General features: G+C 59.8%; 7 protein-coding genes across 7 annotated transcripts; 2 read left to right on the forward strand and 5 right to left on the reverse strand.

The window, feature by feature from the left end:
- Window positions 1-9: 9 nt before the first annotated feature.
- BJ171DRAFT_498097 (mitochondrial matrix Mmp37) lies at window positions 10-2,361 on the reverse strand. The gene is made up of 7 exons (XM_053110342.1): window positions 1,987-2,361; window positions 1,637-1,822; window positions 1,326-1,418; window positions 1,079-1,223; window positions 633-908; window positions 469-531; window positions 10-305 (listed from the first exon to the last, which is right to left on the reverse strand). Exons 1-7 carry the CDS (start codon window positions 2,251-2,253, stop codon window positions 181-183), a joined length of 1,155 nt encoding a protein of 384 aa, XP_052968612.1. The 5' UTR covers window positions 2,254-2,361; the 3' UTR covers window positions 10-180.
- A 196-nt stretch (window positions 2,362-2,557) lies between these two features.
- BJ171DRAFT_498098 (uncharacterized protein) lies at window positions 2,558-11,542 on the reverse strand. Its single transcript, XM_053110343.1, has 5 exons — window positions 11,249-11,542; window positions 10,658-11,033; window positions 10,154-10,322; window positions 5,654-9,880; window positions 2,558-5,413 (listed from the first exon to the last, which is right to left on the reverse strand). The coding sequence occupies exons 1-5, from the start codon at window positions 11,517-11,519 to the stop codon at window positions 2,876-2,878; spliced, it is 7,581 nt and encodes a 2,526-aa protein (XP_052968613.1). The 5' UTR covers window positions 11,520-11,542; the 3' UTR covers window positions 2,558-2,875.
- Window positions 11,543-11,732: 190 nt separating this feature from the next.
- Window positions 11,733-12,387, reverse strand: BJ171DRAFT_611596 (uncharacterized protein; the record flags this gene model as incomplete). Its single annotated transcript, XM_053115283.1, has 1 exon — window positions 11,733-12,387. A coding segment is annotated over one exon (561 nt), but the record flags the coding sequence as incomplete, so codon positions are not given.
- A 1,316-nt stretch (window positions 12,388-13,703) lies between these two features.
- Window positions 13,704-13,877, reverse strand: BJ171DRAFT_402378 (uncharacterized protein; the record flags this gene model as incomplete). The annotated part of the gene is made up of 1 exon (XM_053107217.1): window positions 13,704-13,877. A coding segment is annotated over one exon (174 nt), but the record flags the coding sequence as incomplete, so codon positions are not given.
- Window positions 13,878-15,956: 2,079 nt separating this feature from the next.
- On the forward strand, window positions 15,957-17,020 carry BJ171DRAFT_473527 (uncharacterized protein; the record flags this gene model as incomplete). Its single annotated transcript, XM_053108706.1, has 3 exons — window positions 15,957-16,337; window positions 16,398-16,814; window positions 16,895-17,020. The coding sequence occupies 3 exons, from the start codon at window positions 15,957-15,959 to the stop codon at window positions 17,018-17,020; spliced, it is 924 nt and encodes a 307-aa protein (XP_052968616.1).
- Window positions 17,021-18,261: 1,241 nt separating this feature from the next.
- BJ171DRAFT_498101 (putative methyltransferase-domain-containing protein) lies at window positions 18,262-19,260 on the reverse strand. Its single transcript, XM_053110344.1, has one exon. It carries the CDS (start codon window positions 19,115-19,117, stop codon window positions 18,302-18,304), a length of 816 nt encoding a protein of 271 aa, XP_052968617.1. The 5' UTR covers window positions 19,118-19,260; the 3' UTR covers window positions 18,262-18,301.
- Window positions 19,261-20,217: 957 nt separating this feature from the next.
- On the forward strand, window positions 20,218-21,362 carry BJ171DRAFT_498108 (uncharacterized protein). The gene has a single exon (XM_053110345.1). The coding sequence runs from the start codon at window positions 20,528-20,530 to the stop codon at window positions 21,059-21,061; it is 534 nt and encodes a 177-aa protein (XP_052968618.1). The 5' UTR covers window positions 20,218-20,527; the 3' UTR covers window positions 21,062-21,362.
- Window positions 21,363-22,271: the final 909 nt, after the last annotated feature.

Here is a 22,271-nt window from a genome sequence, read left to right on the forward strand (position 1 = left end):
GCGGATTTTCGGAGACAGGGCGTGGGCATGAGGTTTCCACGATAAAGACTCTATTTCAGTCCGTGGTGCGTGAGGCAGGACTCGGCTCGGTCCTGTTCGGCGATCGATCATAATGAGGTGGGCACTGGGTTCACCCTCGGGCTCAGCGCCGTCTGTGCTCTCGGGACTCGATACGGTTATCTACTTTGAACCCACTCGCTTCTTCAACTTGGCAGAGACGTACGCTGCTGAACGAGCCGGGCCGGCTGTGACAAGGCCTTTGATCGACTGTACCAGAGCCGGACGTCCAACAACCCTGGCCAGACCTGCGTGGGTTGGACGGAGGAGTTGATCTCGTTAGAACCAGCATTGCCACTTCCCGATGATCTTGTATCTGGGGGCAGCCACAACGACCCAGGACAGGTCCGGTTTGCTAATCGACATGGATGACTCCATGCCATCACGGAGCTACATGAGCCGCAGACTTGCCTTTGCCGACGTACTCCTCAAAGTGTGGAGAGGAGACGACGGATTGCGAGAATAGCGGTTCGCCTGCGTCGGGTAACAATTTGGCGGTCAGATCAAACCGTCGAGAGGCACCTGCGGCAGCGGCAAGACAGCACGCTAATCCTGGCCTTGTGCTGGATGCTTACCTATCGGTGTCTGCGCCTGGGTTCGAGTGCGCGAGATATACCACCGATGGCTCGTCTGGATGCGTTCCTGAAGACTCTTTGGGAGCTTCTGCAGCATCTGGCCGCGGACCTTGACATCTTCATCCTGCTGCAGCCTCTCGTTGTCGTACTGCACATAGTTCACATTGGGCATATTCTCGATGATAGGCTGGTACATTGCTCGGAACAAGGGCAGCTGACTCGTGACAATGTTTCTGATCTTATGAGGATTTTCGCCAACTTGCATGCGGAAGTCGCCTGGAGGCGTTTGAGGCGAGGCATTTGTCAGATCGCTGAGAGACACATGGTTGTCAAGCCAGATCGTCGCGAGTCGGCAGCGCCCTTGCGTCCGGGGGTAAATCTGACCACTCTCCAGGCCCTGGGCGGGTTGACCGCGGCCAAAGCGTCATTGCCGCCCAGCCTCTTACCTCGGTATGACAGCCCCGCAATCGCAATAAACAACTCCTCCTCGGTGAACTCGGACGGAAGCAGCAGCAGCGCGACCCGCACGGCGTTTTCCAGGTTCGTTTGGTTTGCCAGCTGCACTCGAGCGTCTTCACGGAGTGTCATAACCTGATCATGGAGGCCGATGCGATAGCCGGCAGCCCATCAGCGCCCGGCATTGGATTGCTGATGAGTGACCCTGTTTGGTCGCGCTTGCCGACGGCAACTCACCGGCTTTTGCATGCGTCCTGCGAGATACATTGTCCTCCAGTTCTTGAGATCGTCGTTGAGGCGGTCGATGGAAACCACGCCGTACTTGATCGTCTGGCGCATTGGTCGGCATCAGCGGATATCAACCAGCATCAGCGGATATCAGTCAGCATAGGCCCCATCACCACCGCGTGGTTGGAATGGCCACCAACGAGAGACGAGTTAGGTGAGCGGAGCAGCGGATATCGCCAGCACCGGCAAGGCAAAGGCAAATGACCCCGGCAGCCCCCCACATCAGATGCAATATGATGCGACGATGCGGCGATTCATACCAGCCCATCGACGGTGCAGTACGGGTTGTAGTAGATGTGTCCACCAAAGTTCTCTTGGATCACTGAGACAAAGCGGCTGCCCAGGTATCGGACGGCCGAATAGTGCGATGGGTTCTCGCGCATGTTGAGTGAATGCCAATGCTCGGGGTGCGTGACGCCGAAGATAAAGTCAACCATTGGCGCATCCTGGAAACAGAAATCGACAGAGGCCGGATTCCAGTCGTCCACGGATAGGGCCGAATGAGCACACTGCATCGATGTGCCAGGGCTCTCCTCGGCCAGCAGCATCGGCATCCAGCGATTGCGCCGGATACTCAAAGTGGCTTGCAGTCCATCTCGCGCTCAACTACCTTTGACCCCAGCTTGGCATCCGAATAGCCATGCTGCTTGAACACCCCGCTGCCATAGGCGATGGCGTAGCGGATGGGCGCGGCAAAGGTCTTGATGACTTGTTCCAGACGGCCCTTTTGCGCCTTGGCTTCCGGATCCAGAGGGAGAGCGGAAAAGTGCCTGAGCGAGACATGGGCAGAGGCGATAGGCTTGCTGTCTGTCCGCAGCAGCCAAGACTGAGAGGGAAGTCGCAGGATAAGCGCCGGTTGTCGAGGGGTCTTCCACATGTCGCTGCTACTGCTGCTTCTGCCACCGGACGATGTTGATCAGGAGAATGGAAGGGGGTCGGTGTGGCTGGCTTGTCCACAGCGACGATCGGCTGGGGTGCTCGCGAGATGATGTGCTATGAAAAAAATGCGCGAACAACAGAGCGCCTTGGGTGCTCTCCGACAGCGAGGACACTGGACGAGAGCGAGAGCCCGGCGAGAAGCACCTCTCTGCAGGCCAGCCGCACCGCCACATCCCACATCCCACATCCCACATCCACATCCCACATCCCACATCCCACATCCCACATCCCACGCCGAAGGACTTGTTAAAGCGAAGAACATGTATTTCCAGTCAGCGACGAGCTACTGAGGCGGCTGCGCATGCGCATGCGCATGTCCAAGAACGGATATTGCAGATACTCTCATTGCTGTTCTATAGGAATCAAACCAGCGACGCTGAGGGAAGTATGGGAACGAGGCACATCATCATTTCAAATTGCTGTCAAGATATTTGTGGCAGAGATCGCACGGCCATGCTGTCGCTGCCTGTTGTTCTTGGAATGCGTGCGAAAGCCGAGGGTGCCTGGGCTGGCCACTGTTCCGAGTGGGCGGTGGTCTCCAGGAGGTGCGTGTGGGCTCTTTACATCCGCCCAGCCGTCTTCCTTGCAGGCGAGGTCTTTGATGGGGTCGCTGCGCTGTCGGATCCTGGACTGGCCGCAGCGGGCGAGGCTGCCGCCGCACTGGCCGTCTGTGCGGCGCTCAACGCTTGGGTCGCCTGAGCACCCTCGTATCGGCCCTTGCGCACTGCTGCGAGCTTCGAGCGAGCCTTCTCCAGCTCCTTCTCCATCTTCAGGATCGACACTTGCGCCTCCATCTCCATGACACGAGCTGCCGTCGTGGAGGTTGTTGAGGTCGCGGCCTGCATCATGTTGCTCATCTGCTCGGCTTCGTTGAATGCCAGGGCTTCCTCGGCAGCCTTCACCAGCTGGTCCGTTGCCGATGTGACAGCCTTGCCTGCAGCGCGGAGCCGGATCTGCGCTTGCGAGTTGGGATCTGTCTTTGTGGTTGCGGCCGCCAAGAGGTGTGTCGTCGACGACGAAACAGCCTTGGCCGAGGCAATCACTCGCTCGCGCTGAACACCGCCCTTGACTGCCTGGTTTGCGGCCTCACAGAGGTCCGTCGTGGCGTTAGCGACCATCTTGGCAGCAGAGACAAGGCCATCGGTCCATGTGCCGTCCGAGAAGTAAGTCTTGCCGGGCCCGTTCGAGACCTTGCCCTTGGACACAATCTCGCGCTGGGCCCCTGTGGCAGAGCGCACCAGGGCGGCTGTGGCGGCCGCGATCGCCTTGGCGGCTTCAAGGATCTGGTCCTCAAAGTTGAGGTCCTCGTTGACCGCCCGAGGCTTGTCAGGCGGGCGCAGCTCGAGCAGTTTCTTTGAGGCGGCCTCGATTGATGCAGCGGCTGCGAGCAGCTGCCGCTCGGCGATGACGTTCGGGTCATTTGGATCGACATAGCCTCCTGGCACTAGCCCGGCCGCCGCCGTAACAACCTCGGTAACCGCCGTGGCGACCTGCTTGGCGCCACCCTGGATGTTGGCCTTGTTGGCTAGAGTGTTGTTCTCTTGAAGCTGGCGCACGCGTGCGAGCAGGACATTGACGGCGACGCAAGTCTTTCTCACGGCCTCGATCATGTCGTTCTTCTTGTCGTCCGGTGCGTTTTCCGTCGAGGCCTTGCCGGCCCGGGCCAGGTCGACGACTTGCTTCTTGATCGCGTTGGCTGCCGCCACCATTTCGTCTTGATGGCCGCTCGACACATTTACCAGCAGCGCCGCGGCGGTCGTCAGGTTCTTGGCCAGGTTGACGACCTCTTCCGGAAGAGCCGTTCCCTCGGCGGGAGCTTCCGAGCCCAGGACCTGCACTGCCTCGTCAATGTCTGTCGTGGCGCCGTCGAGGGCGCGGATGCCTCGCGACGACTCGTCGCCCAGGAGCTTGGTCACCCGAATCAGGTCCGAGATGGCGCCAAACTCGACCTTGACGGCTGCTGCCAACAGAACCATCGACGGGTCGTTGGGGGTCTTTCCGAATGCGTTCATGGCGCCGTTGATCAGGCCCTGCAGGGACTCGGACACCGACTTTGCCGCCGACAGGAGCTGCTGCTGCATGTGCTTGTCTCCCGACGTCACCGAGATGGCGGCTTTCTTTGCCTGGTCCTTCAGGGCCTCCATGGCTTTGACCGAGTTGGTAGCCACGGTCGCGAGCTGCTCCTGGTTTCCGGTGACGGCGCCGATGAAACCCTTGGCAAGCTCAATCATCTGCTTGGCGCAGGTCAGTAGGTTGTCCTTGTGGCGACCGAAATTGTCCTTGGTGTCGACCGGGTCCAGCTGTCCGGCTTGCGCAAAGATGATTGTCGACTCGAGATCAGAGATGACATCGTTGACGCTGCCGACAGCCGCCTGGCAGACAAGCAGCCCCTTGGATCCCTCCTTCAAGACGTTCATCAAGTTGGCCACCGCAGTCGATACCTCGCGCGCTGTTTGGTTGAGCTTCAGGCGACTGGCGCTATCCGCGGCACTTTTGGAGCTCGCGAGGCGCATGGCTTCGATGAGCTTGATGTTGGATCCGCCGAGCTCGCGCAGCGCGTCTTGGAGACCCTGCTTGGCCTTCAGATCCTCGGCGGCACAGATGGCTGAGCCGCCGTCCTGGGCGATCTGGTCGTACATTGTCGAGATCTTCTGGGCGAGCTCGCGGAATTGCGCCGGAGTCTTTGCCTTGCCGATGACGTCGCCGACTGTCTCGACGACCTGCTTGCACGAGGCTTCGATGGAATTGGCGCAGACTTGATACGGCTGGGCATTCGTTGCCGTGACGAGCTTTTGGATCCTCGAGTCCAGCGAGCCCACAATGCCCTCGATGGCCTCCACGGACTTGGCAAACTCGCCCGAGTCGTCACGCGAGCCCTCGAGGGTCGTCACGATCTTGCTGATCGCGGCGCGGACCTTGGCTCGCATCTCCTCGTTCTTGACGGCGGCATCTTTGATCCCGGCGGCACTGCTGGCCTGCTTTGCGGTGTGAATGAAGGACACCAGCACATCTCCGAGGACCTTGCTGTTGTTGAGGATCTGCGCTTGCGATTCTGCATCGGGAGAATTGGAAGCGATGGCGATGGTGTGCGCTGCGGCCTATGAAATATTCGAAGAGGCGGAGACACAACATTGGGTGAGATGGCGTACGGAGACGGCGGGAGCGTTGCGGGTATACCTGTGTCTGAGCCAGTGCAGACCTGCCTCTGATACTCAAGCATATCCATGATATGCGCGGCTGGTCATGCAGCGCCCAAACACGACAAGTAGCATCAAAGCACCCCGATAGAGCGCTCCACCCAGCAGCATGGGCCCATCGCCGTTTCCGACGACACGTACTGCCGAAAAGTTGCTTGGGATCTCCAAGATGGACGATCCGAGCTGACTGGTATCTTCCTTCACGGCCTTGGCGGCCAGTTCGACCAGGGATGACAGCGTCTTGACGGTATCGACAAGGCTGTTCTTGTCGACGGGCGGTCTTGGCGCCAGGTTGTTGATGGAGGCCTCCATGCTAGCTGCCTCAAGCTCGCTCACGCCTTGCGCCAGTTGCTCAAGCGCCTGGTCACATTCTTTCTGGCCGGGTGCGTTCGCTGCGATGGTGTCGGCCACGTTTTTGATCGAGTCGGTCAGAGCTCGCACGTACGCCGAGAGCACCTGGATCGAGCCTTGGTCTTTTGGATTGGTGCAGATCAACTTGGCGGTGTTTGCCAGGTCCTGACCGGTGGCCAGGAGCGCGCGGTTGCAGTCGATCAGTGGCCTTTGCGCCACGGCTGCAGTCTCGGAGATCTTTGCTGGCTGTCCGGCAAAGTCCGGAGACATGCCAAAGCTGACGAGCTTGTCGACGGCGTCGATGAGCGGCTTGGTGTTTGCCTCGCACTGCTCGCGGGCCTCAGGGCTCAGCTCGATGGCCAGTGCCTTGAGACTGTTGACCAAGGCTGAGGTCTTGCCAGCAACGTCCTTGGCCGAGGTGATGAACTGCTGCTTCGAGAGAGGACTAACGGTTGGATTCTGGCCAGCAACCTTGCAGCTGGTGCACAGGGTCGAGGTGTGCTTGGCTATGCTGGCCGCCAGCGCAAGAATCTGCTGCTGTGTGTTCTCGGGGTTGACAAGCTCCTTGCACGCATCCTTGATGTCTGCCCCGGCCTGGGCAAACGAGCCCTGATCGAGCACGGGCGGGACCGCGGCAACGGAGGAGCTGTCCGAGACGCCGATCAGGTAGATGGCGCGGATGTTGGCGTCAGTGACGGCACTGAGCACCTTACAGACCTCGACGATGCCCAGGGACATTTTGCTGGGGCTGCCCTCTTTGGCCAGCGGTACGATGTTCTTGGAGACCGTTGCAAAGTCCTTGGAGGCCGAGGAGACTTTGACGAAGCAGTCGCCGTACGAGTCGCTGCTGCCGCCGTCACTGATGCCCTCGAGCTTGGCCAGAGACTGAGCCAGGCTCTGCAGCGACTGGTTGCATTCGGTGTGGCCTGGGGCAGAGGCCGAGCACACGTCCAAGAGCTTGTTGACCAGGTCGGCAACGCTGCAGGCCGACAAAATGAGCTGGTTCCGCAAACCGGCGTTTGCAGGGTCACTGAACGAGGCCTTGGCGCCAACGAGGAGGTCGCAGCTCGCAGATCCAATCTCCACCATGTGCGTGCCGACCTTGGCGCTCACGGAGGCATCGGTAGTCTTGACACAGAAGCATTCGCACGCCTGCAGCAGCTTGGCAAAGGCGGCCTGGTAGGAGCCGGCGGCGTTCTTGAGCTCCAGAGGAGTGCTTCTGGCGGCCAAGACCATGTTGTTGGCGCTGACGGTGAGGCCCGAGGCGGCCGCCTGCAGTTTGGTTTGTGCCGTCTGGTACGTTTCACCCTCGCCCGCGGCCTTGGAAAGTCCGCTGGTCTTGAGGGCATCCGTTGTCTTGGAAATATTGCCGTGAGCAATCGTGAGGTCGCGCTGGCCAGGAAGACAGGCCACAATGCTGCTCAAGGCCTCTGCGGCGCTTTTGGAAATGGCGTCCAGATCGGCCGGCGAGTCTTGCACGTCGATTGATGTCTTCGCGGCCGAGATCAGAGAGGCCAGAGTGTCGCCCACCCCCATGGCGGCGCTCAGGATCTGTTGGCGCAGATTCTCGTCCTTCTCGGAGGAGGCCAGGGTCATCGATGCAGACTTGAGATTCTGCAGGTAGCTGACGGCATCGGCGGCAGCGGCGCGGGTGAACTTGCCGTTGGTCTGCTCGACGCCTGTCACGAGCATTCCCACGGTGCGGTCAATGTTCTTGACAAGGTCCTGAAGTTGCTGCTGGGCAAATCGGCCGTCCTCCTCGCTGCAGGACTCCAGAGCAGTCACGTTCTGGGATGCTACAAGCAGCTCATCCTGCATGCCTCGCACCGAGTCGACGGCGTTTTCGATCTCGGACTTGAGGCTGATGTCCTCGGCCACCTGCAGTGCCTTCTCGAGCGCGGTGAGGTCGTCCGAGTTGCGGTTCGTGGTGGAGTTGAGTTGGTTCTGGGCACCAGCGTCGCCGATCGTCGGGGCGGCAGCCTTGGCGGCCGAGATGATGGCGCTGCCGGGTGTGATGATCAGCTTGGCGGCCTGTAGCAGCTTGAGCTGCGAGACGGTGTCCGTTGGCGCGCCTGCATAGGCCTTTTGCGCAACGACGAGCGCAGGGATGATGTCCGCCACCTTTTTGGAGGCCTGGTTCATCTGGATCTGCGAGGACTGATTGCGGTTCGAGGTGGCGGCGGTTTTGATGGCGGCAGTGAGCTGGTGCGCCGAGGTCACGTAGGCTTTCATGCCGTTGCCGAGCTTGTTGAAGACTTTGACATGGAGTTCGGGTCCGACGGCGCGGCGCGAGGCCTCTTGCAGCTCGTGCAGGGCTGTGTTCAAGGCCTGGCGCTTGTCCATGTCGGCCGTGTTCTTCGAGGCATCTTTGGCGGCGCCGACCATCATCGAGGTGGCATCGGCGAGTAGCCGCGCCGAGTTGAGCAGCCGCCCGCGCTCATCGGCATTGGCCGTTTCGGCCGAGGTGCTCTTGAGGGTGTTGGCATACTGAGTCGCGGTCAAGGCGATGTCACGAGCGGCGCGGATGATGCCCTCCGAGTCGGCAATGTTGGCGAGCATCTGCTCGATCGAGACCTGGAGCTGGTCGTAGCAGAGATCGAGCGGATCGACGCGATTCTTGTCGCCGCCATTCTTGGCCTTGTCGATCAGACGAGCAATGGCCTCCTCGACCTTGGCGATGGACTCGTGCAGAGCCGTCGTCAGCTTGGCGTTTTGGCATGGCCGGGACGACTCGGTCAGCGAGGCAATGTTCTCCTTGAGTAGCACCGAGGCTTCCAGCAGCTCGTCAAAGCAAAGCTGACTGGTGATGCATGGCGAGATTGCGGCTGCACATGCGACCAACTGGCTAACCGAGTCGGCAACAAAGCGTGTGTCTTGAGCAACGGCTTGCTGCAGATCGGGCTCCTTGAAGCCCGTCGAGATGCTTCTTGCGACGGCAACGAGCTCGGCCGAGGCCTTAGCGACGGCGTTGGCGGCATCGATCAGGTCGTTCTGGCTGTCCTCGGAGACGTCCAGACGATCGATCAGGCCAAGGAGATCGGAGGCGGCACCGGCAACCTCGCCTGTAAGTCCATAGAAGCTCTCCTTGCTGGGCTGGCCCGCAATGACGCTCTGGGAAAGCTCGAGCATCTGGCCCGTGGTTTGGGCGAGCGCCTTGGCCGCCTTCAGGAGCTCGTCCTTTTGCTCGTCCGAGTCGGCGAGGCCAGCCAACATCTTCATGCCCTGGCCAATCTGACCCATGTTGGACTGGACGGTGAGGATCTTGGAGCCCATGGCGTCGTAGTCGACCGTGTCGCGATTGCCAGAGACCGAGTTGATGATGGCGGCGATGGCGGCAAGATGGCTTGCGATCTGAGAGGCCACCGATGTGGCACTCATGTCCACGGTCTGCTGCCTCCACGCAATCGAGGCAGGGTCGCTTCCGATGGGTGGCAGCGCCACAGGGATGCCCAAGTCCATGGCCACGGTGTTGATCAGGGCACAGGCGCTCCGGATGTTTTGCAGAAGCGACTGTTGAGCATTCGCAATCTGGGTGTTGTACGCACTGCCGATGCCGGTTCCATACTGCATCCCGCCATACATCTGTGGCCCACCGCCCCATCCAGGAGCCATGCCGACGCCCGTCGGGTGGCTCTCGGTGGCTTGCCGGGCGCCGCCAGCGCTAAATCCAACGGCGATGGCCTTGGCAGGGCGGACGTACTCTTCCACAACAGCCTGCTCTTCGACCTCGTGCTCGACGATCTTTTCGGCGTCCTTTCGCTTCTTGAGGATGATGTCAATGTATCCGGATATCAGCTGGGAGATTTGCTCGCCTTCAGGAGTCTGCACGCTGTAGTATGCGTCTGCATAGTCGCCAAAGTCGAGCGTGAAGCTGTTGTTGGCGGCAGCCCACCGACGCAGCTGCGTGAGCTTCCATTCTTGCATAATCTCCTTGGACTCGACATCCAGACGCACGACGCTCTGCTTGGTGATGCCGAGGAGGACGGGGATGAGCTTGTTTTTCTTTTGTTGCTTTTCCTACGGAGCAAAAGGCATCGGACGTCAGGCAAGATACGAGTGATGGGAGTGGTGCGAGTGGTGCGAGTGGTGCAAAGGAAGCATGTGAAGGGGCATACAAGAGGGATGAGGCCAAGAGTGAGTCGCAAGTGATCCTTAGGAGCAATGCGACTTGATGACCGCCGCGCGTCGCCACAGAGCTCCGCCAACTCAACGGCCCCCATCTCCGAGTACCGGCTATCAATATTGTTCATGACGAACGTCGCCGCTGATGCCAAGCAAGTGCCGAGCTACCTTGCACAGGAAGAAGGTGATGCCATAGGTTTTGAGGGAGCGGCTGAGCTGTACAAAGCGGAACTTTGCATTGAGTTCGGAGAGGCCCTGGAGTTTGGAGTGCTCGACAAGGATCTTCTTTTCGAGATCCTTGGACTTGCGGTATTCGGGAGGGACATACTCGGAGACTCTGGAAGGTCATACAGTTTGGCCGGATGATGGATTTGTTAGGAGGGGGGCGAAAGCGAGGGAGGAAGGGACGGGAGGCCGAGACAAGAGGTTGGAAGCAAGTCAGTGCATGAATCGGCCCCTTTCTCGGTCGATCGATGGAATCATCAGAGGAAGCAGACACGGGAGAGGTCGCATATAGCCGAGCAAACACCACAACATGCGCAGATTGTGCCGGAATGATGTTATGATAAAAGTTCCAAGGTTCCAAGGTTCCAAGGTTCCAAGGTTCCAAGGTTCCAAGCGGCAATGGGAAGCAGGGCAATACTACAAGAGCCGGTCAAATGCGGCACTTACGGCAAAAAGCCAGGCTTGTGCTTGTCCGGCTCGTGGTTACCATACTGGATCTGACACTGGATCGCGCCAAACTGGATGGCTTCCTGCAGGGTGCATGGATGCTTGCCGGAGATGATCATCTCCTTGGACTGGTTGTAGAGCAAGTTGAGCTGCACCGGGTCGTTGCGGTCAATGTTTTGATCGGTGAAGAAGAACTTTTTCTTGAGAATGACGGTGTCGGCCTCGGTCAGACCCTGTTCGGGCAGGCTTTGGTCGGGGATGAGCCAGTTGTGCTCCTCGATCTCGTGGCGGTCCTTGTCCTTCTTTTTGGTCTTTTCGGGCTCCTTGGATGGATCGACTTCGCGCTGGAATGAGTACTCGTCCGAATTGGAGAGTCCTTGAGGGCGAATGTAGATGTGGATGCGAATATGAATGGGGATGCGGATGCGAGTGCGAGTGCAGGAGGCGCGAGGCGGCAGGGATGGACGTAACATGGGAGCCCTCTCAAAGTACTTGCGTTCATCTCCATAAAACCAATCCATCGATCCATCCCCAGAAACCGAAGCCGAAACTGAAACCGACACGAGCCGCAGCTGTTCGAGGCTGTCTCACCAATCTTTTCGCAGACGGCCGCGACGAGATCCTTGACGAGCGAGCTCTCGTCAATCAGCGCCGTCTTGACGCTCCCGTCAAGGGTCCTGAACTTGAGAAGTCGGTGCTTCTTCTTGAACTCGAGGGTGTCACCGGATTTGAGGTCGTAGTAGTCGAGGACCTTGTTGGAGACGAGCCATTTGCGCTGGTCGGGCCAGAACAGACCATGGTCGGCGCCGCCGGAGCCCTCGTACTTGTCGCGGATCTCCTTGCAGACCTCGAACACGGACATGTTGCCCGTCACCTGTCGCGAGGGGATGAAGAGAGCGGTATGACGAAGCAGCGACATGGTCACCAGGGCGGTTAGGAGCGACGACGAGATGCTGACCGGATGCTGGCCAGACGCTGGACTTCAATGGACACGTATCACTGCAGCGACGGGAGGCGCAACACCTTCTTGGCTGCGAACCAAGATCGCGAGCAGAGCCAGCGTTACCTGGATGGTCTTGGTGGTGCCCAGCTGGGTGATGGTGACTTTGATGCTCAGCAGAGTGCTCATGATGGATAGATGCAGCCGTAGGACTGATGGAAGGTTGGATTCAGCGGCGGTCTATCCAGGTTGAGCACCGCAGGGTGAATATTGTTGGAAGCCTCGATGCGATGCGATGCGATGCAATGCAATGGACTTGGACGGGCACGAGAACGAGGATGAAGTGTGTCGATGCGAGATTCAGATGAGCCCAGTGGAGGTAACGAGCGGCAAAGGACACGACCCCCCCAAAAATGCAGGCGATGTGCTCCCGATTTGGAATGACGAGGCCGAATTGATGGGACCGGGCGACTCGGACGAAGGCGCAACAGGAGCTGGGCTGGAGCCTCTGGGTCTGATTGTTGCAGCCAAGTTTGAATATGCAGATGAGTGGACGGCGAGAAATGCGACTGACAGCCTCCACGTCAGCGAGCAGACAGAAGAGGATGTCAATGATAAGGAGGAGGAGGAGGAGAGGCGCGATGGCAGAATCTCGACCGGTCAAGAAAGGCAGACTCGATCCAAAGCACGGGAGGGCGAATATGCCCGAGTGCAATCGCGGAGCAAAGATGCGAGTATGAGAGAAAGGGCGGGGGAGAAACAAGGTCGGCAGAGACAGGATCGAGACTGAGCGAGATCCAAGGACAATGACTGGCTGATTGGGAGAGGTGCTGCCTCTCGACTGACGTTGCGATGGCAATCGGGAAGCGGGACCGGCAGCGCGAGCACACGAGCAGCACGACGGGGAAAGCTGACAGCAGGATCGCCAGTTCGTTGAGCGGCCTGGTTGGAGACCTGCTGGTTTGCTGGCGATGGGGCCGCCGTGACGAGCCGCATGGGAGCGGCCTCGATGGTGTCGGTAGAGTGCAATGGGACCACGCTCAGGCCTCTCGATGGTGGTGCGTTCTTTCTTCTTCCTCGTGGGGATGTTTGGTCATCTGCAACAACAGATCCTACTCGGGATACAACGCCGGTCGCAACGCACGATCATGGGAGTCGCTCCGTGATCGATGGATTTTGACGAAGGCCGGTGGGACGGTGGTGGTGGTGGTGGGGGTGCCAGGCTTTGTGCAGCAGGGCCGGTCCCTGACGAGATGAAACAGGCGCTGGTACAAACGGGATGGCGAGGGCAAAGACGGCTGCAAGGCCTGGGGGCTTGGGATGGGACCGGTCCATGGTCTCTCTGGATCGTCAGGGCCACGGCGAATTGCTACTGTGAATAAACATGTGTATTCAGGATCCAGAAAGAGCGACCGATTGGTCGCGAGAAACAGGGGAGATTTTTCCTCCCCTGGTTTCAGTTGCGAGCGCGATGGTAGAAGAGCAGTCATTATCGAAGGACAGGACGATAGGCGCGGGAGGCGGGTAAAGAACGGCGGTCGAGCGAGGGGGCAAGGAGGATGGGGGGGGGGCAAAAGAGCAAGAGGGTTGGGTAAAGAAAAAATGGAGAGAGGATGCAGATACGGCTTTGAGGTGCAGGTGCATGATTAGTGACATCAGTTGGATCAACCAACAGTTATGGTCAACACGTTTTATACTAGGAAAATTGTGACGAGGAAGGGAGAGGAGGTGGGATTGAAAGGGAAGGATGGGCATAAAGCGCAAAAGGAAAGGATGAGCAGAAGCGCAAAAAACGAGGGGGAAATAGTGGCAAATAATAGCCTTGGCAGACATTGAAAGTGAGTCAGACGCCTTGGAGGCTCGAGAGGCGATGTTGTTCGGGACGGGACGGGTGTGAGTCAGTCGTCAAGGACAGGTGCAAAGGAATTTGGGTCTTGGGACTTGGACGAGGGAGGGAAGGATCCCGCGCGGCTTGGGAATGGGAGAGAAGAGAGGAATACGATTGGCTTGGATCGAACGGGTGCGCAGAGCTAAAGCGCGATCAGACACATGCGCATAGATCTAGGCCTTGGGCTTCTTGGGCCGGGTCGCCTTTGGGTAGCTCGCGTGTGTCTTTTTGTGGGCCTTCATGTTGTCGGCTCGGGAAAACATGCGAGTGCAGCCGGGGAAGTCGCAGGCGTAAGGGCGCTCTCCGGTATGGACGCGGCTGTGTCGAGCAAGGTGCTCTGCCCGCTTGAAGGTGCGCTGACAGTCGGGCTCGGGACAAGTGAACTTTTTCTCGCCCCTGCGAAAGCAAGAGAGCAACAGCGGGGTAAGCAGCGAGGCCATGGCATGGTATCGGGAGACATGGAGCCATGGAGAAATGCAATCGCAAGCAGACACAGGGCCCGTGATGAAGGACTTACTGGCTCAGATCTGCATACTTGAGCGAGACGGGGCTGAACCTGCTCTGGGGCGACAGGGCGTCCTCGTCATCGTCATGGTCATGATCGTGGTCGTCGACGGTGCTGTCGGAGAGCGGGGTGGGAGGGTTTGGAGACACGTGCTCGAGCGACTTGGCCGCCTTGACAGGAATGTCGATCTTGAGGTCGCCGACGCGCTTGCGCTTGCTCGAGCGGGTGAGGACGGACGGGTCGGGGTAAGGCACAAGCATGGTCTGGACGGGCTCGCGCAGGTCCACAGTGGGCATCATGCGGTGGCTAGCAAGGACGGTAGAGTGGCAGGGATCGACGATGTAGTCGTGCAGGTGATGGTGGTGGTGATGCTGCTGGGGGGCGACCGAGTCGACCGAGACGTCCGAGGCAGGCACGACGGCGGGAGGCGAGTTGAAGATGGCGACGGGGGCGGCGGACTGCGTCGCGTCGAGCGGGCCGCACCAGTTGGGCGACACATCCTGCAGCGAGACCAGGGTAAAGGCCGGCGACTCGATGTGGTCCGCGGAGAAACGGCGCATGGGAGGAGGCGTCGGGAGGGCCGTGACCGAAGGAATATCAACGATCTTTGCCGAGTACGGAACGGCAAGGGGATCGGCCGGAGGCGAGGCCATGGACGAAGCGGCGATCGAGTCGAAGGAGAAGGACGACATGGCCTGGTTGGCGGGAGTCGGGTTCAGGGCAACGGGCGAGTCGAGCAGGCTTCCGGGCGGCGAAAGGAGCGAATACGAGTACACATCATGGGCGACCGGGACCGAGAGGGCCGAGTCGGGGGCAAAGGCCACGCCGTCGAGCCGGTAGGCGGCATCGGGCGCGACAAAGTCGGGAAGAGGTTGGGGAGTAAATGCCGAAGGCGCGGCCGAGGCGACAAGATCAAAGTCATAGAACTGAGATTCGAAGGGATAGTGTACAGAGGGCGAGAAGAGCGTGGCAGGGTCGCGGTATGACGGCTCGTGCAGGCGGGATTCGTGGACGGGCGACGGGTATAGGGTCGACGGGTAGAAGGGCGAGGATGCATCAGTGTAGAACTGGTCGTGCAGCAGAGAGTCGTATGAGCCGAGCATGGCGAAGAGAGAGCTTTTGGGCAGCCACGGAGCGTGGGAGAGAAAGTGGGATGGAGCGCGGCGGGAGGGTGGAAGGGCAGAATGGAGTGCACACGGGCGGCAGTGTCGCAGTCGGGACGAGGGAGCCAAAGGATGCTTTTTGGGGTGCGTGGGAAAGTGTGGGCGCCGAGGATGCCAGAGAACGCCAGGGAACGCCAGGAAGGAAGAAAGGCCGGCAGGAAGACTTGCAAGACCAGGCATGAACGGCCGGCTCGCGGGTGGTTTATATGGCGGAATCCCAGTGGCGGCGCCGTGACCAAAAGCCGGCAAGCGAGCAAACAGACGAGCAGCCAAGCGACGACTGAGCAATCGTCGCACGAGAATACCAGCACAGGGAAGTTCCATATTTGGCGAGGCTCTGGGTGCGGCACTGTGACAACGGGGGGGGCGAGGCCGAGACACAGGCGAGAGGCAAGCGAGAGGCGTGTGCAGCACAGAGCGCGTGAACAGCAGCAGCCACGCCAACACAGACAGTGGATCGGGGTGGACAGCCGATCGACACGGACAGTGGGTCCGTGGCGATCAAAGGCGGCATCAGCTGGCATCGACACACCTTGCAGCAGGGCGCCGCATGGCGGTATGGCCACAAGAGCAACGGCGGACGGCAAGCAAGCCGAGCGCACCACCACACGACAGCCACGGCAGGACAACGAGGGACAACGAAGGACACCGAGGGACAGCGAGGGACACTGACGACCGCGCCAGTGGCGCTGCAACAAGCGCGCGGGCATCGACAAGGCAAGGGCTTCGATAATGCACCGGTGACAACGAAATGCACGAGTCACAGGCGACGGCGTGGTGGAACAGCAGCCGAGAGCGCACAAATGCAGTTGACGGGAGCACAGATGCGGTCGAGCGAGCACACGGCGAGTGGCAGAGTCGACGACAGGATACACCGGCGAGAGCAGCAGACACAGCCGCTGGGCGACGACAGCGGGCAGATGCACCGACCGGCGACAAAGCGCCAACGACGACAGGCCCGCCCCGCCAATGGACAGCGCGCCAGCGATGCGGCCTTGCCAAACCCAAATCAAGTGCAGAAGGGTGTAACCATCTTGGCGGGTGCAGGGTCGCACCAGGCGGGTCGGCTGGCCGGCCGAGCGCCGGGCGGACCACTCGGCGACAGGCACCCTTTGGCTGTGCGCGGCTGCGTGGCAAGGGGCGGCAGGCCTGTGTGCAAGTGGGTTGGGCCGGTGCAGGCAACGGTGGGTATCCAGACAGGCTAATGCAGTTTTCTCTTGCTGACCAGGGCCGACGCCCGCCAGTGGTTGCGGGCCGGGGCTTGTGTCCGCTGGCGCGCCGTTGCCGATACGGATTCGCGGGTCCGCCAGCCACATCTGCGACAGGAAGACGACGCGGCGCCAGCTATGTGCGTGCCGGGAGGGGATGGCCGTCTGGTGGTGGTGATGCTGGGGGCAGAGAGCACGGCGATGGACATGGAGCTGGGGCGACCGAGTCGACGGCGAACGAGCGGTGCGAGGCCGAGGCGGATCTGGGAGGAGGAGGGTGGGGGCGTGGAAGCGACGACACCACCGACCGCCGACACCACCGACACCACCGACAAACCGGCTGCGTGCATGGTTGCAATGGCCATGCGAGACACGCAGCAAAGGACAGCCCGGGATGCATGCTGTTTGGCAAGCACCATATCGCCGCACGATGGGCGATGCGGGATGCGCAGTGTCTGTGGGGAATCATGCTGTTCGCCTTCGCTTTTACATTTCGCCTTCGCATTGTTACTCCGACAAAGCCAAATGCACAGTGCTGCCGCCGCATCGGGACTGCACAGCCACCTTGGTGGGCAACGGTGCCTGGTCAGGCGGACAGAGACAAGCGCAGCAACAGCGCGGCCGGCGTGCACATGCCGACACACATGCCGACACACTGATTCACAGTGACACAGTGTCGCACAGCTGCCCGCTGTCGCCAATGACACACACCGACACGCGCCTCGATCCGCGCCCGCGCACTTAGCGCCGGCCAATCGCTGCGCACCAGCACACCAGCACACCAGCACACTGGCGCCAGCCAGCCAGCTCCGCGCAAACAATCCCCAGTGCGCGCAAGCCGGACAGCCGCTTGCGCAATCTCGCGGCGCCAAATGCGTGTGTCGCCAGCTCAGTGCGCCGACCAACCAGACGCCGTGCGACCGGCCAGGTGCACCACTCAGCGACCGAGACACGCAGCGGCACCCGCGCAGCCACATTGCCGGACCGCGCAGGCCCTTGCTGGACCGGCGCTTTGTCGCTCAGCGGACCAATGATGTGGCCAGAGTGCATACACGCTCAGCAAGCGCGGCGGCGCGAGCACGCGACAGCCGACTCCGCGCGATTGGTGCAGCTCGCCGGCTGTGCGGCCGGTGGTGGGGCTGTGGGCTGTCCGCCGCTGCCGTGATCGGCTGCAAATCGGCTTCCAGCCGGGTGGGCGGTGGGGCTGTCGACACGCGCCCTGCCGTCGCTAAGCCACTTTTGCATTTGGCCAGGCGACCATGGCGCCGTGCGGCGGGGGCCGTAACGGGAAGCCGCGACGCCCGCCTGACCTGCTCGCGCACCAGCCGGCGGCTCGGGTTGGATGGTGGTGCAGCTGTATGTCCTGCTGTTGCTGCTGTTGCTGCTGTGGGCTGCTGTGGCCCGTTGTTCCAGGCATCGCCCGCCGTTCGCTGCTGCTGCATCGGCAGGCTTCCGCCAGCACCGAATAACGCTGCCGCTGCAAATTTTATCGATGGCAACCGCCCATCCCCACCAGACACCCGCCGCCCACCGATGCACTGCGTCTGCCTGGCAGCAGAAGCAAGAAGCTGTCCGTCTGTCCCTTCCGTTTGGCACAATCTCCAGGCTGCGCCAACCCCGGCGCTTCCTGCCCTGTCTCCGATTCGCCACCCCCCTTTCTTTTTTCTCGGCTTCCATTGGCTCCTCCCTGTCCACGGCCGTCTGGCCCATATCCCATCGACCCCTGCGGCCGACCTGGGCCGCGTTTCGATCCCCCCTCCTTTCCATACCCGCTCCATGTCGTCCCAGAAGCTCAGTCGTCTTCGCGGTGCACAACTCCCCTCCCTTCCTCCCTCCCCTGCACTGCCTCCATCAGCGATTCTTTGCTGCTTCCAGCCAGGGTGAGCCCTCTTCAAACTCCCCACTGCATTTGCCTACGGGCTCGATCGATCGCGCTGGTGCTAGATTCGCTCGCCGCGCTGCTGTATTCTCAGGAGTATGACGCTATCAACAGAATCGGGAAGACGACCATTTCTTTCCTCATCTTCCTCATCATCTTCCTCATCATCTTCATCCGCGGCTTCCTCGTCTGCTTCCTCGTCTCCAGCTCGGCCGTTGCGCTCAACCACGGCGGTCCGGATGTGGTCAGGGTCGAATCCAAAGCTCTCCAGCGGCACCACTTGACCCACCAGGCCGTATCGTTCCAGCTGCGACTGGATGCAGCGTCTCGAGCTCCGCTCCTGGTACGTCGTCAAGAATACGCATCGCCGGCCAGCTCTGGTTTGCGCTTCGCCCATGAGGTAAGCCACCGTCGCGAGCAGGTCGTCAAAATCGCTCGAGTCGTAAAACAGATCCGCCCCCAAGATGAAATCCGCATCGACCATGTCGGCCCAGTGATGCTCGAGAAAGCTATAAGTGCCCCATTGCAGCGGCACAATCCGCACCGCTGTCTCGTCAAGGCCGTTGAGGCTCCTGTTCTTGGCCACGTTCTTGAGCACAGGCGGATCGGGCAGGTCCGTCAGCACGACATGCGAGGCCCCGCAGAGCGCCGCCGCAATGCCCGCCATGCCCGTCCCGCACCCAAGCTCGATCACCCGTGCGTGCTCAAACTGCTGCGAGTGCGCTTGGATATAGGCTGCCAGGACCAGGGCGGACGGCCAGACATACGAGCCATAGGCGGACTCGAGAAGCTGCGAGACCTGAACCACGAGTCGGTCGGTCGGACGCCCGCGAGGCTGGGGCGCCAGGAATTCCAGTCGTGTGATGTGTTGCGCCATATCGGACGTGCGTTGGTGAGCGGGTCGGTGTTCTGGTCCACACCTTCGAGCGAGGACTCACTCGCTGGTCGCTGTCGAGGGGGTGAGATCGGGGATAGCACAGGCTGGATTTGCGAGTCCAGGTCCGAACACTATGAAAAAATATCTTGTTAAAAAAATGAGCGAGAACGAAAAAACGCGCTCTCGGAGCCACCTCGGTCGGCGAGAAGAGCAGTCTCTGGCGAGAGACCCCCGAGGGAAGGCGAGAAGCCTCTCGCCGTCACACACACACACACACACACACACACACACACACACACACACTTTGCAAGGGAGTCAAACACCTCCCATCGACCATCCCAAGAGGGATGGCAACCCCGAAGTGGACTGCCCAGAATATGGGCGACCCGGCATCCACTGTCGAAATACTCAAGGAACAGTGCGAGATACTTACAGTCTATCCAGAAAAAACGGGACACTTTCCCTTCTAGGCTTCAGATGTCTGAAGCCCGCTGACTGACTTGTAGGCCCAGCGGGTAGGCCATGGCATTGCACTCCTGTCTTCGTTGGCAATCTCTTTGTTTTGGTTGGTTTGGGAAGCACAGTCTTGAATACACCCGGTCGATCTCCTGTGGCGATGATCGACCGGCATACCGAGATCATGTTCCTGGCTGCATTGATGTCTCGATCCCACAGCGTATGGCAGCTTGCACAGCTCCGGACAAAGTGTGGTTTCTCGATATCAAGATGCTCGACCTTCTCGAGTCGCTTGGCTTCCCGACAATGTGAGCATACCTGGGATGTGTTGAACTCGTTCACCGAGCACACATGGATCTTGGAGACGGATCGGTCTGGTGGGCGTCTCTGGTGGTGGTGGAACTGCTCAAAGTACTTGGCAAACCTGAGTCTCCGTGGGCTGGATGCATATCCCTTCCCTTGCTTCCAGGATGCATTCCCAAAGGCAATCACCACTTCGGTCTCCCTTGGTGCCTGGTCAATGACCTGCTTGCACATCTCGTGGACGGTGCGCTGTCGCTTGCTGTGGAGATCGAGTCGCTTGAACCGCCGTCGCCGAGTCAGGCTGAAGTACAGCTGTTTCTCCAGCATGTCTCCATCGAACACACATGGCGAATGTATCGCAGGAAGGAAGCCAACCCGGGGATCTTGGGGCTCGGTGTGGTGCTCATCCATTCCTGCAGACCAAGGATCTTGTGGGTGCTCTGGATCCACTTGGTCGCCTGGGTGGTGCCACATCGATGCTGGTACTCCTTGTTGGAGAACGACACGATCTTCTCGTTGGCACGCTGTGCCTTGGTCACCTTGACACCGTCTTGCTCCTGGATGGATGGTTGACTGGGTGCTCGAATGACAGCGGTGAAGATCGATCCCACACCAGGGTCGATCCCAATCCATGTGGTCCGAGAGTCGTCAATGGGACCGACCCTGGTCTGGATCTTCTTCTCGGGAGTGAGTGTGTTGTCGTCCTTGTCCACGGGTTCTGGTTTGGCATCAGGGTCCTTCTTCTCCAGGATCTTGTACTTGAGCGTGGTGATTGAGCACCCGACCCCATCGGTGGTGATCTCGCAACCAAAGAGCTGCTTTCCCTCCTCCCTGGCACCAAAGAGTCTCGGATCCAGCTTGAAGTTGGTCTGCCAGAAGATCTCTTGCTTTGTGGTGTCGTTGACCTTGGTCTTCAGGTCGTTCCACTTGAGACCAGTGCCAGTCTGGTATCCAAGGATCTCCCACAGTGCTTTGGTGTCGAGCTTGATGTACTTGGCTCGGGCATCGCAGAGTGGGACCAAGGTGCACTGTGCTCGAGGGATGTTGAGGCGCTTCTTGGTCTGGGCAAGTCGATCGGTGAGGCGCTTGATCCGCTTCGTGTTGACAGCGATCTGCTTGTCCACCTCCTTGTGCTGGGTCTGGAGTGCTTCGAGTCTGTCAGCCCCGATGTGGTGGATGGGTTGACACATCTCCTCGTTCAGTCGTCCACGCTCTCCTTTCAGAATCATCGGTATCCCTCAGCGAGCCTGGGAATGATCATCTTCTGAAAGACCACCATGAAGAGGGCCTCCTTCAGGTGGGTCAGGCGAGAGACCTCACTGGCCAGAATTGGTACGACTTTGTACAGGTCCTGGTGGCTTTCGTACCGAAACCCATACAACTGGTCGGCATGGTGGGCGAAGGATTTTCTCAGATCAACGAGGAGTGTCTTGGAGAGGGGATTCTCCATCAGCTTGACACAGTTGTCGACGTGTGTATGACGTTTCACATCCTTGGGAGCAATCAGGGCCAGGTTGCAGAATAGACGGAGGAGAGACCAATACCGATCGAGAACGTGGGTCTCACAGTTGACTGCATAGGTCTTGACAGCCAAACCAAGGACCTGTGACCCAGTACCCTTTGGGAGGGACACAGGAGGCAGGATACACGATCCACTCCATGCACGTCGATACAGCCCATATGTGTCGAGGAGGTGCCTGTCATCTTCCGGGGTGTTCGTCCTGGCACCCACTGTTCCTGTCTGTACCATATTGAAGCACTTTCGAACAAACGCGGGTTCACTCGACGACACAGTGGGGAGGGTGATGCCCTCGTCCAAGCACCGCCTGAGATGCAGCTCCAGGAGACGAGATGCTTCGTACTGCACGTGTGTCATGGCTCGGACAGTCTCCTCGATCTTGTCGTGCAAGGTGTCGTTCTTGATTATGGCATCGAGGGTGCACTTGACGGTGGAGTAGTCGGCCTTGACTTGCTCGTTTGGGCCACAGTCAGGCAAGGTAGAGCTCCAGAGTGGCTTATAGAAACGGCACTTTGGGGTGTTGCTTCTGGCATGACCCACTTGCTTGCACGTGGCACATACAGGGACCTTGGGTGCTTGGCTGACCATTTCAGCGACCAAGGCAGGGCTGCTGTCGATTCTGGCTGTGCACTTCTTGGTGAAGGGCCTAACATGGTTGGTCAGGCCACAGGCACGACACGATTTGATGACGGGTTTGTTGGCCACAGGAGAGTCATTGGGTGATCCCGGGTCGGGGTCGGGGGGTGTCTTTCTCTTGGGAGCCATCTGGCGAGAAAATAGCGACGATGGCTGGTTCTGTTCTTGGGGAAGAAAGAATCTCCTCAAAACCAGCGCATTTTGGGCTGGCAGAGATACTGTGCAGTGGCGTCCTTGATT

This window comes from Polychytrium aggregatum (assembly GCF_025602895.1).
Source record: "Polychytrium aggregatum strain JEL109 chromosome Unknown BJ171scaffold_11, whole genome shotgun sequence".
Lineage (NCBI taxonomy): Eukaryota > Fungi > Chytridiomycota > Chytridiomycetes > Polychytriales > Polychytrium > Polychytrium aggregatum.

What these genes read in the sequence shown, in the direction of transcription:
- BJ171DRAFT_498108 (XM_053110345.1), top strand. Translation starts at nt 20,528, where the DNA reads ATGGGACCGACCCTGGTCTGGATCTTCTTCTCGGGAGTGAGTGTGTTG.
- BJ171DRAFT_498101 (XM_053110344.1), bottom strand. Translation starts at nt 19,117, where the DNA reads ATGGCGCAACACATCACACGACTGGAATTCCTGGCGCCCCAGCCTCGC.
- BJ171DRAFT_498098 (XM_053110343.1), bottom strand. Translation starts at nt 11,519, where the DNA reads ATGTCCGTGTTCGAGGTCTGCAAGGAGATCCGCGACAAGTACGAGGGC. An exon ending in CACAAGCCTGGCTTTTTGCC is followed by an intron (nt 10,323 to 10,657) that starts GTAAGTGCCGCA and finishes ATGACCTTCCAG; the next exon opens with AGTCTCCGAGTATGTCCCTC. An exon ending in TCACCTTCTTCCTGTGCAAG is followed by an intron (nt 9,881 to 10,153) that starts GTAGCTCGGCAC and finishes TTTGCTCCGTAG; the next exon opens with GAAAAGCAACAAAAGAAAAA.
- BJ171DRAFT_498097 (XM_053110342.1), bottom strand. Translation starts at nt 2,253, where the DNA reads ATGTGGAAGACCCCTCGACAACCGGCGCTTATCCTGCGACTTCCCTCT. An exon ending in CCAGGCGCAGACACCGATAG is followed by an intron (nt 532 to 632) that starts GTAAGCATCCAG and finishes TACCCGACGCAG; the next exon opens with GCGAACCGCTATTCTCGCAA. An exon ending in TGAGGAGTACGTCGGCAAAG is followed by an intron (nt 306 to 468) that starts GCAAGTCTGCGG and finishes CAACCCACGCAG; the next exon opens with GTCTGGCCAGGGTTGTTGGA.